The sequence below is a fragment of the Solanum stenotomum genome, chromosome 9 (assembly GCF_019186545.1).
Source record: "Solanum stenotomum isolate F172 chromosome 9, ASM1918654v1, whole genome shotgun sequence".
Classification (NCBI taxonomy): domain Eukaryota; kingdom Viridiplantae; phylum Streptophyta; class Magnoliopsida; order Solanales; family Solanaceae; genus Solanum; species Solanum stenotomum.
In genome coordinates this window covers 5,509,229-5,521,351 of record NC_064290.1, presented here as the reverse complement: position 1 = coordinate 5,521,351, position 12,123 = coordinate 5,509,229, and the positions used below count along the sequence as shown (strand labels likewise).

The window sequence follows — 12,123 nt, the reverse complement described above, 5'->3', positions numbered from 1 at the left end:
TCCTACGAAATAAATAAAAAAGGTTATTAGTTATTTTCTGAGTGTGAAATTTAACTCATTTTCAATTAATTTTTTTTTTTAAAAAAAATGAACAATTTTTATTGGCAGAAGGGTTACAACTTACAAGAGTGAATGAAGTGTGTGAGACATACTCTGCATTTCTGGTAAGAATGGTGAAACTTGTTCAACAATCATGGTGGAAATTCAGTACTTGTTTTCTTAGGGTTTCTTCTTCATATTCTACAATTGCTGAAACCATAGCCTCCTTAGATTTGACTAATAAAGATGAACAAGGTTCTAACCCCTTAACCTCGTCTCCAAAGGATGCTCTGTACAATAGGCTACTCTATTTGAATCGCTCTAAGGAGTCCGTCATATCAGTACTGGACAAATGGGTTACTGAACAAAATCCCATTATGTATGAAGACCTACTGATTATCGTCAAACAATTTAGATCTTACCGTCGATACAATCATGCCCTTCAGGTCTCTTTCTCTTTTACTTCTGGAATTTTGATTACATAATGTCGATGGTTTGAATTTGGTCTGTTGTTCTGGTACATTTGATAGAATTTCATTGAAGGAGAATGTTAATAGGGAAATGGAGAATAATCTCATTTTTTAGAAAAGGTTTCTGTAATCCCATAAGTGGCTTAGTGTGTAAGTTGACCTTACCTCAACCCAGAGAGACGGTTTCTGATAGACTCTCTTCTTAAGAAAATAATAGGAATGAAGAAAACAAGGCAAAATACTAAATAAGGCAAGATAAGGCAATCTGAAAGTAGGAACAGTAACTACAATGGAATAATACGATAATCATAGTACAAGGAATGATAAATAATAACAGAAGTCAAAGAAACAAGAAACTGCAAGTGTAATACTATGACTACTATTATGGACGGATAAGAGAGATAATGCTCAACAATCTACTAACCTTCTACCCTTATCCATATCATCCATAAGTTGAAGTTGCACCATGCTTTGTCTAATCACATCTCCATAAGCTTTTTTGGTCTACCGCTACCTCTCCTAAACCATCCATAGTCAACCTTTCATACTTCCACACTGAGACATCCATGTATCTCCTCTTCACATGTCCAGAACATCTCAGTCTCGCCTCCCGTATCTTGTCCTCCACAGAGGCCACTCCCACCTTATCTTTTCTAGTATGCCCACACATCCATTAGGGAATCCCTTTTAATCTTTTAGGAATTTGAAGAGGCTAAGTATTGTTTCAGGTTCATGTACAAATTCCTCATTATTTTAAGAGGCTAAGTATTGCTTCAGCCTCTTCAGCACAAAAGAGACTAAGAATAATCTCATGGTCTATTATGGTAATGGGAGGGACGGTATAGGGACTGAACCATCCTTATTTACAATTCAGCATTACCAGTGAAATGTTCTGGTTAACCCCCCTCTTTGTTGGACTGCAATATTTATCATAGCTGCAATCCCAAATATCCAACAATCCTTAGATTTCATGTTTGACTACTATCATGTTGTTTGTCAACCTTTCTCCTTAATACCAGGCTTAAGACTAAAGATGCTTTAAAATGGATCTTACTTAGGTGGAGTTTATTGTACAACGACAATTTGCTTAACCATTAGTTTGTTGATGTTACTCTATTTGGACATTAATTGGATGTGATTGTTTGTAACTATGACTAAAGTGATTTAAAGACTTATATTTTATTACCTTTCTTTAGGTGAATGCCTAGAATTGTAGGACTCCTTTTTGTCCTTCTCTTTGAGGATATAAATTCAAGAGAGGTCGGTGGGTGGTAGAGAGTGTTGCTTTCACATGTAATTTGCTAATAAATTTACTATAGCGAGGATGTTAAGACTAACGCCTAAGAGTAGAGTTTTCTATATCTCTAACTCTAAGAAGCACTTTAGCCGAAGAACTATCTATCAGTCAATCAAGAAATTATATGTCACTCCAAAATCAGTTGGAATCAGACAACCAGTTATGTTAAACCTCAATGTCCATCCATTCTATGCTGGTTCATTTTTGTCCATTGCTGAAAAATTGCATCTTTTGGTGAATTAGGTAATCTGGATTTCACACTTCTCCTTATATGTTTAACTAGTTTAGTTTCAACAGTTGGTGTCACCATAACAATCATTTGCTTCTCTTGTATTCTAAGCAATTCTGCACTAATATATTCTTGACATGAAACAAAGTGACTTGCTCTATCTTCATAGTTATTTGTCTTAAGAGTAGGAACTAGCTATGTTGCTCGTACTCTTCAAAAATGTCAAGGGGTGCGTGTTGGATTCGCTAAAATAGTGTATTCTCGGAGAATCCGACACGGATGCGGCATCAAAAGTGAAGAGTCCGCGCAACTTAGGGAACCAGCAGATGTACTTTTTTCCAGAAATTTTATGGTGCTGACCTGAGTGTACTAAAAATAGTTGACTTGTGTTAAGTCGAATGAAAAAGAAAATCTGTCCCTTTATACCACTTATCGGGTTTACGTCTGAATTTTTGTGTTCTCTGCACACATTATTATATCTTTCCAAACATGTTACCTTCAATAGAAAAAGTGTTTCTATTTAATTTCTATGTTCTTCAAAACATAGTAGGATTTCAATTATAGTTACAAAGTTACCCACTTGAGAATGCATGACTATACCTTACCCCAACTACTACACTTACTAAAACTTACCAAATATGAATTGGTTTTGGTTAATTCAATTACACATATGTGTTGGAATACTTTTTATTTTTGTTTTTGTTTATGGGCATATTGCATTGAAACCTCGATAAGATTATCCCATACAAGTTATCGACATGCCATAGAGATAAAGGGTAAAATATGTGTGCCTAAGCTTGTTAGTAAAATGTGTTACTACTATAAGAAAAGAAAAAAAAAAAACTAACCGTTAAAAATATATATTGCAAATATTTTCTTTGTTCGAATAAATACAAACACATTTTAATCAATTCGAAAATTTAAGCTAAGAAGAGTGATTAGCTTTTGTAGAGTTGCTGGACTTGTCTGATTTGGGACTTTAAAATATTCTAAGTCATTCCTAAAATAGTCCTCTCTTTCCCTGCCTTTTCTCTATATTCGTCTTCCCGGAAAACAAGAACTTAATTTGATTAGTCAACCAGGTCCGGAAGTGGATCTTGAAACTATGCATTATCATCCTCCAAATGTTTGAGCCTTGCAGTAAAAGCTCAAACAAAATGTGGGCTTTAATGTAAAAAGGTGCAATGGAGAAAAAAAAAACAGATCTACATGTTTAGTCCAAGACTAATAATAATAAGCATGAATTGCTTAGTGAAACATCAATTGCTTAGTGTCGCCTCTTCAGGAAACACTCATTTGTAAAGATAAGTTTGTCTTGGAGCCTTGATGACAACACTGAAGCACATTAAGCGAGGCGAAGCGCTCAAAATGATTCAATCCTTGCTTCAGGGCTTAAGTGTGCCTTTGCTAACACTATTTCTGATGAACTCCTCTGTACAACTTGACTTTGTAACAGATACCTTGTAAACTTGCATGTTCTACAAATATTTCAACTGTATCAGTTTAATGTTGATTTAACAAGAGCAATCCCTAAATTCGCCCGCATCATGAAGTCCGTATTAATCAGTCCTATTTTTGTTTAAGATACTAGCCTTTGTGAAACCAGAGAAAAAAGACCAGCTTGTTGTGAACGAAGCTAGCTCTATAAAGGCCTATGAGTTAGAAGTGGTGAATGAGATTGGGCCAAGTAAAATGTTGGAGTGTTTTATTTGGGATCCAGGCCCAATTAGCATTTGGTTAAAAGGGAGAATGAGTTTGAAAGAAGGGTTATGCGTACATTGAAATAAAATGGTTGTCCTCTCTTCTTCTTCTAGAGTCTAAGCTTCTCATCCCCATTCTTATCCCTATCGTTAGTTACTTGTTATTTCCATATTTCCATCGTTATTCAGTAGTTTGGGTATTGCAATTACGATTCTAAAGTTGTAATCGCGTTTTAGTTCTCTTATTAACATAGTGAGCAATTCGGGTTTGTTACAAAGGTTGCGTACTTAACTTTTCTTTTCCTCACTTATGTATTGGTTCAGTTTACAAAATAGCAATTTCTTCTTCTTATACAATCACAGATTTTTGAGTGGATTAAGAAGTCCAAGGATTTTGATATATCGCCTAGAGATTTAGCAGTCGAACTGGATTTAGTATCAAAAGCCCATGGTCTGGAAGCCGCAGAGATGTATTTTACTAGCATTCCAGATGATTCAAGAACCTACCAGGTATATGGCGCTCTCTTGAATTGCTATGCTGATGCAAATGTCTTTAAAAAAGCAGAAGATACCATGCAAAAGCTGAAGGAGTTGGGCTATGCTGGCACACTGGCGTACAATGTTATGATGACCCTTTATGCTAAATTGGGATATCTTGAGAAGCTACAGTCACTTGTGCTAGAGATGTAAGACAATGGAATTTCTGGTAATTTGATTTCCTACAATATCCTCTTAAATGTAGATGCATCTGTTCCCAATGTTGCGGAGATGGAGAAGGTTCTGATGAAAATGGAAGCTGATCCTCTGCTAATTGATTGGAGTTCTTACGCAATTGCTGCAAAGGGGTACCTGAAAGCTGGTGATATAGAAAAGGCTAACAAGTCATTGAAGAAATGCGAGCATAGACTCATGGGGAAAAGGGAAAAGCTTGGTATTGACATGCTCATTACTCTCTATACTAGTATGGGAAACAAAGATGATGTCTATCGTATATGGAATAAATACAAGAAAAAAGTTAAGCGTCACAATTCAAGTTATCATTGTATGATACGTGGACTAGAAAATCTTGATGGAGCAGAGGAGATATTTGCTGAGTGGGAAACAAACAGGGTACACTTCGACATTCGAATTCCANTTTGAGCCTTGCAGTAAAAGCTCAAACAAAATGTGGGCTTTAATGTAAAAAGGTGCAATGGAGAAAAAAAAAACAGATCTACATGTTTAGTCCAAGACTAATAATAATAAGCATGAATTGCTTAGTGAAACATCAATTGCTTAGTGTCGCCTCTTCAGGAAACACTCATTTGTAAAGATAAGTTTGTCTTGGAGCCTTGATGACAACACTGAAGCACATTAAGCGAGGCGAAGCGCTCAAAATGATTCAATCCTTGCTTCAGGGCTTAAGTGTGCCTTTGCTAACACTATTTCTGATTAACTCCTCTGTACAACTTGACTTTGTAACAGATACCTTGTAAACTTGCATGTTCTACAAATATTGCAACTGTATCAGTTTAATGTTGATTGGAGTTCTTACGCAATTGCTGCAAAGGGGAACCTGAAAGCTGGTGATATAGAAAAGGCTAACGAGTCATTGAAGAAATGCGAGCATAGACTCATGGGGAAAAGGGAAAAGCTTGGTATTGACATGCTCATTACTCTCTATACTAGTATGGGAAACAAAGATGATGTCTATCATATATGGAATAAATACAAGAAAAAAGTTAAGCGTCAGAATTCAAGTTATCATTGTATGATACGTGGACTGGAAAAGTTGGATGATCTTGATGGAGCAGAGGAGATATTTGCTGAGTGGGAAACAAACAGGGTACACTTTGACATTCGAATTCCAAACTTGCTCAGAATTGCTTACTGCAAGAAGGGTCATATGGACAAGGCTATATCAACCATAGAGCAACTCGAGGAGAGTGGGAAGCATCCCAATGGAAGCACATGGAATCGTCTGGCACTCGGTTATTGTGTACAAAATGACATGGACAAGGCAGTGGATACGATGAAGAAAGCAATCTTGGCTAGTCAGCCAGGGTGGAAACCTCACTTTCACAGTCTGGCTTCCTGTGTGAAGTACTTGCAATCAAAAGGAGATACTCAAGGAGAAGAAGAGCTTAAAGATTTACTTAGAGTACGAGGTCTCTGCTCGAAAAAATTTGAGAGAGGTTTAGATAAGTATATTGAATTTGGAAATCGCAAGTCTGAGGCACTTAATGAAACAGACATTGAGGAGATTTGTTGACAATAGTAGGAAAAAACTATGTCACTGGATACTGGATTATATGATTTTCACTAATCAAAACTTTCTACTGCCTTGTATTAATTGGGGGTTTCAATTGCTGCATCTAAAAGAATGATCACTGGCTCTGTTGTATAGTTGCAGACTTTGACAGGTAGAAGTAGCGTTCATTGGTCACTTTTCGGTCCTGTTTTTGGAAAATAGGCAATGTCATGGAGTTCAAATTTCCGTAGGTAAAACACCTTTCACTTGTAGAATTTGAAACTCTGAAATAGTGATTCTTTTTACAAGCTCCCTTAGTTACTTCTATTGTAACTTTTATTTTCTTTTTTTGGTGAGAAATGACACCAAAATAAGGAGAAAGAAGGAATGATAATTGCTTTCTTTAAATTTTTGTAGGTAAAACTTCATTCACTTATAGAATTTGAAACTCCGCGACAGTTGTTCTTTTTACAAGTTCCCTTAGTTACTTTTACAAGTTGTAACTTTTCCTTTTTGGTGAGAAGTGATACCATAAAAATGAGAAAGAAGTAATCTTTTACTACTCCTCCGTTTCTATTTATATGGTGACATATAAATAGAAATGAAGTAAGTAAATACTTCAATTATGACACATAAATAGAGTATGAAATTATGAATAGAGATTACTCCTAATTAATAGTAATAATCAAACACCCCTCCTAATTAATGATTTCTAAAGAAGGCATAAAAATTAAAAATACGATAAGTATTTTGAGACGAACAATTTAATTTAAAATTTTCATTTTTTATCCCTAGTAAGATAAATCATAAACAAGTAGATATTTATGACTTATTTTTATTGCCACTCAAAAAATTGATAAACTAAAACTTACCCGGCAAAATTGACTGCCTACACTTTTAAGTTTTAAGTATTTAATTGAGAAAATGCATTCCAAAGGTTTAGTTGATCAAAATATTTAGTAAGAAAATAAAATTCGACCAAATAAAAAAAATACACTTATTTAAACAAAATACTTATCTCTTTGTTTCAATTTATACTACTCAATTTTCTGTCTAAAAAAAATGACACATATTTATATTAAATAATAATTTAAATTTAAGAATAATTTATAATCACACAAATATGTATCCTTTGTTTTAAATCATAAGTAATAAAAACCTTCTTTCTTAAAATTTTATGTCAAATCAAACTAACTCATTATTTTAAAATGATTTTCTTTTTAAATATATTTTTTTTTATTGCAAGAAGGGTTACAAGAGTGAATGAAGAGTGTGAAGGAGTGAGGCATACTCTACATTTCTGGTAAGAATGGTGAAACTTGTTCAACAATCATGGTGGAAATTCAGGACTTGTTTTCTTAGGGTTTCTTCTTCATATTCTACAGAAACTGAAACCCTAGCCTCCTTATTTTTGGCTAATAAAGATGAACAATGTTTAAACCCCTTAACCTCGTCTCCAAAGAATGCTCTGTACAGTAGGCTACTCTATTTGACACGCTCTAAGGAGTCCGTCATATCAGTACTGGACAAATGGGTTACTGAACAAAATCCCATTAAGTATGAAGACCTACAGATTATCGTCAGACAGTTTCGAGCTTACCGTCGCTACAATCATGCCCTTCAGGTTTATTGTTTTTTACTTCTGTAATTTTGTTTATTTCTTAAGATTATGTCGATGAGTAATATGCGAAAATCATACTAATTGATATGAACTTCATTTTGGGGGTGGGGAAGTTTTTGAATTTGGTCTGTTGTTCCGATTCATCTGATAGAATTCATTGAAGGAGAACGTTAAAGGTAACTGTAATATGTACAAAACAACGACAATAATTCCACAAGTGGCGTGTGGGGAGGATAGTGTGTATGTAGACCTTACCTCGACCTAGAGTGGTTGTTTCTAATAGATCCTCACCTCAGGAAAAAAACAGGAGTGAAGAAAACAAGGCATGACAATAATGAAATAATATGAGAATCGAAGTACAAGAAACAATAAGAGTGAGAGAAGTCGAAAAAACAAGAAACTACAAGAAGAATAGTACGACTATGAATATGGAAAGATAAGTGACCTCATGTCACCAGTTCAAATCTGGTTCTTGGAACATGATTAATTTGTATCGGTCCGAGACAACACTCAACTACTTATTGACCATCTACCCTAATCCGTATCTTCCATATGCACTCTATCCAAGGTCATGTGTTTGATAAGTTGAAGTAGTGTCATGTCCTCTCTAATCACCTTTCTGCCATCACCTCTCCATAAGTTTTTTTGTCCTACCTCTACCTCTTCTAAAACCGTCAATAGCCAATCCCTCATACCTCCACACTAGGCATCCATGTATCTCCCCTGCACAGCACATGTCCAAAACATCTCAGTCTCGCCTCCCGTATCTTGTCCAACACAGAGGTTGCTCCCACCTAGTTTCGAGTATCTTCATTTCTAATCTTATCTTTTCTAGTATGCCCACACATCCATTAAGGAATCTCTTTTAATCTTTTAGGGATTCGAAGAGGCTAAGTATTGCTTCAGCTTCATGTACAAATTCCTCATTATTTTAAGAGGCCAAGTTTTGTTAAAGAATAATTTTTTTTTATAACCGAGAAATCCATCTGTGACCCCTTTGGACCAATCACAATCTTCTAAACTCGGTGGATAATGGGCCCGCCCCTTTTGTTTAAGAATAATCTCATATCCTATTATGGTAATGGGAGGGATGGTATATGGACTGAACCATCCTTATTTACAATTCGGCATTACAAGTGAATGTTCTAGTTGATCCGCGTTGGACTGCAATATTTATCAATTAGCTTCAATCCCAAAATATCCATGAATCCATAGAATAGTTTGACTATCATCATGTTGTTTGTCAACCTTCATCAGCCTTATTCCGTAATACCAGGCTTAAGACTGAAGATGCTTTAAAGTGGATCTTACTTAGTTTAAGTTTATTGTACTGCAACAATTTGCTTAACCGTTAATTTGTTGATGTTACTCTGTTTGGCCATTAATTGGATGTGATAGGGATTTAAAAACTTCTCTTTTATTACCTTTCTTTAGGATGATGCCTAGAGTTGTAAGACTCCTTTTAGTCCTTCTCTCTGAGGATATAAATTTAGGAGGGGCGGGTGGGGTGGGAGAGTGTTGCTTTCATTTATAATTTGCTAATAAATTTATTATAGTGAGGATATTAAGACTAACGCCTAAGATTAGAGCAATCTAAATTCTTAGAAGCACTTTAGCCGAAGAACTATCTGTCAGTCTATGCTATTACTATTTCTGTTAAAAACATATATTGCAAATATTTTCTTTGTTCGAATAAATACTAACACATTTTAATCAATTCGAATGATTAAGCTAAGAAGAGTGATTAGCTTTTGTAGAGTTGTTGGGCTTGTCTGATTTTGGACTTTAAGTATTCCAAGAGTCATTCCTAAAAGAGTACTCTCATTCGGTCATTCCCTGCCTTTTCTCTATATTCTTCTTCCCAAAAAAACAAGAACTTAATTTGATTAGTCAACCAGGTCCGGAAGTGGATCTTGAAACTATACATGAACCAAATTATTATCCGTCATACAACATGACTTTTCTTTTTTCCCTTTTCTGGTCAATGTTATCAAAAGCAAAAAGCGCAAAAAATCTCTAAGGTCTATTGGGGCTTTAAGCACTAAGCTCAAATAAAGTGTGGGCTATCATGTAAAAAGACGCAATGGAGAAAACATACAGATATACATGTTTAGTCCAAAACTAATAATAATAAGCATGAATTGTTTAGTGAAACATCAATTGTTTAGTGTCGCCTCTTCAGGAAATGCTCATTTGTAAGGATAAATCTGTCTTAGAGACTTGATGACAACACTGAAGCGCTCAAGATGTTTTGAGCCTTGCTTCAGGGCTTAAGCATGCCTTTGCTAACACTGTTTCTGATTAACTCCTCTGTACAACTTGACTTTGTAACAGATACCTTGCAAACTTGCATGTTCTACAAATTTTTCTGAATCAGTTAAATGTTGATTTAACAAAAGCAATCCCTAAATTCGCCCACATCATGAAGTTCATATTTATCAGTCATATTTTCGTTTAAAATACTAGCCTTTGGGGAACCAAGGAAAAAAGACTAGGTTGCGTACTTAACTTTTCTTTTCCTAACTTATGTATTTGTTCAGTTTACAAAATAGCAATTTCTGCTTCTTATACAATCACAGATTTTTGAGTGGATTAAGAAGTCCAAGGATTTTGATATATCGCCTAGAGATTTTGCAGTCGAACTTGATTTAGTATCAAAAGCCCATGGTCTGGAAGCCGCAGAGACATATTTCACTAGCATTCCAGATGATTTAAGAACCTACCAGGTATATGGCGCTCTCTTGAATTGCTATGCTGATGCAAAGGTCTTAAAAAAAGCAGAAGATACCATGCAAAAGCTGAAAGAGTTGGCCTATGCTGGCACAGTAGCATACAATGTTATGATGACCCTTTATGCTAAATTGGGATATCTTGAGAAGCTACAGTCACTTATGCTAGAGATGGAAGACAAGGGAATTTCTGGTGATGCAATTTCCTACAATATCCTCTTAAATGCTTATGCATCTGTTCCCGATGTTACGGAGATGGAGAAGGTTCTGATGAAAATGGAAGTTGATCCTCTGCTGATTGATTGGAGTCCTTACACAGTTGTTGCCAAGGGATACTTGAAAGCTGGTGATATAGAAAAGGCTAGTGAGTCATTGAAGAAATGTGAGAATAGACTCAAGGGGAAAAGAGAAAAGCTTGGTATTGACATGCTAATTACTCTCTATACTAGTATGGGAAAGAAAGATGATGTCTATCGTACATGGAATAAATACAATAAAAAAGTTAAGCATCACAATTCAAGTTATCATTGTATGATACGTGGACTAGAAAAGTTGGATGATCTTGACGGTGCGGAGAAGATATTTGCTGAGTGGGAAACAAACAGGGTACACTTTGACATTCGAATTCCAAACTTGCTCATAAGTGCTTACTGCAAGAAGGGTCATATGGAAAAAGCAATATCAATCATAGAGCAACTCGAGGAGAGTGGGAAGCATCCCAATGGGAGCTCATGGAATCGTCTGGCACTCGGTTATTGTGTACAAAATGACATGGAGAAGGCAGTGGAGACGATGAAGAAAGCAATCTTGGCTAGTAAGCCAGGGTGGAAGCCACACTTCCACAGTTTGGCTTCCTGTGTGAAGTACTTGCAATCAAAAGGAGATACTCAAGGAGAAGAAGAGCTTAAAGATTTACTTAGGGTGCGAGGTCTCTGCTCGAAAGAATTTGAGAGGGGTTTAGATAAGTATATTGAAATTGGAAATCGCAAGTCCGAGGCACTTAATGAAACAGACCTTGAGGATACTTGTTGACAATAGTAGGAAAAAACTATGTCACTGGATGTCGGATTATACGTTTCTCTAAATTTTTATCATGATCACTAATCAAAACTTTCTAATGCCTTTTATTAATTGGAGTTTTCAATTGCTGCATCTAAAAGAATGATCTTTGGCTCTGTTGTATAGTTTCAGTGGTCACTTTTCGGTCCTAATTTTTGAAAATAAGCAGTGTCATGATTCATGGAGTTCAAATTTTCACAGGTAAAACTTCATTCACTAGTAGAATTTGAACTAGTGAATTTGAAACTCTGCGACAGTGGTTCTTTTTACAAGTTCCCCTCGTACTTTTACAAGTTGTAACTTTTCTTCTTTTTTTGGGTGAGAAGTGACACCAGAAAAAGCCGAAAAAGGGGAAGGATAATTTATTTATTTCATTTCTATGCAATTTAAATAAAGTTTCTGCAGAGATATAATACTATATATTATCTCTTGGTTGTCTTCTTTTTTCTGCGTAGTTATCAGATATGATGTAGCTGAAGATCTTTAGGGGACAAATCTATAAAGAAAAAATGTATTGTAAGAGCAATTATTAGCCATCAACTCAAGGAAATAATTAGAGACGAAATTTTAATTTTAAATTTAAATTAAATGGGTTCAATATGTAAATTCTTATATATTTTCCCATATTTAGTACTCCTTCTATTCCATATTAAGTGAATTTTTTTAGGCTTTTTCATTGTTCTAAATAATTGACATGTTTAAAGTTCAAGATGGATGTTTGAATTTTTTTTCATATTTGCCCTTTTCAT

At 35.3% G+C, this 12,123-nt stretch overlaps 3 protein-coding genes across 3 annotated transcripts in view; 2 read left to right on the top strand and 1 right to left on the bottom strand.

The window, feature by feature from the left end:
* Positions 1–12,123, bottom strand: part of LOC125878027 (tetraspanin-19) — a 367,072-nt gene that overhangs the window by 42,680 nt on the left and 312,269 nt on the right. The gene's annotated exons all lie outside the window — the stretch shown is intronic.
* On the top strand, positions 127–4,801 carry LOC125878029 (pentatricopeptide repeat-containing protein At2g20710, mitochondrial-like). Its single transcript, XM_049559329.1, has 2 exons — positions 127–485; positions 4,099–4,801. The coding sequence occupies exons 1-2, from the start codon at positions 171–173 to the stop codon at positions 4,423–4,425; spliced, it is 642 nt and encodes a 213-aa protein (XP_049415286.1). The 5' UTR covers positions 127–170; the 3' UTR covers positions 4,426–4,801.
* Positions 4,504–11,500, top strand: LOC125876168 (pentatricopeptide repeat-containing protein At2g20710, mitochondrial-like). Its single transcript, XM_049557287.1, has 4 exons — positions 4,504–4,845; positions 5,246–5,943; positions 7,244–7,589; positions 10,166–11,500. The coding sequence occupies exons 1-4, from the start codon at positions 4,504–4,506 to the stop codon at positions 11,345–11,347; spliced, it is 2,568 nt and encodes an 855-aa protein (XP_049413244.1). The 3' UTR covers positions 11,348–11,500.

Excerpts from the sequence above, each read along its gene's own strand:
- LOC125876168 (XM_049557287.1), top strand. The coding sequence starts at position 4,504 with ATGGAGAAGGTTCTGATGAAAATGGAAGCTGATCCTCTGCTAATTGAT. Across the intron at positions 4,846-5,245 it reads CTGAGTGGGAAACAAACAGG|TTTAATGTTGATTGGAGTTC; the intron begins GTACACTTCGAC and ends CAACTGTATCAG. Across the intron at positions 5,944-7,243 it reads ATTGAATTTGGAAATCGCAA|GAGTGAGGCATACTCTACAT; the intron begins GTCTGAGGCACT and ends AAGAGTGTGAAG.
- LOC125878029 (XM_049559329.1), top strand. The coding sequence starts at position 171 with ATGGTGAAACTTGTTCAACAATCATGGTGGAAATTCAGTACTTGTTTT. Across the intron at positions 486-4,098 it reads GATACAATCATGCCCTTCAG|ATTTTTGAGTGGATTAAGAA; the intron begins GTCTCTTTCTCT and ends ATACAATCACAG.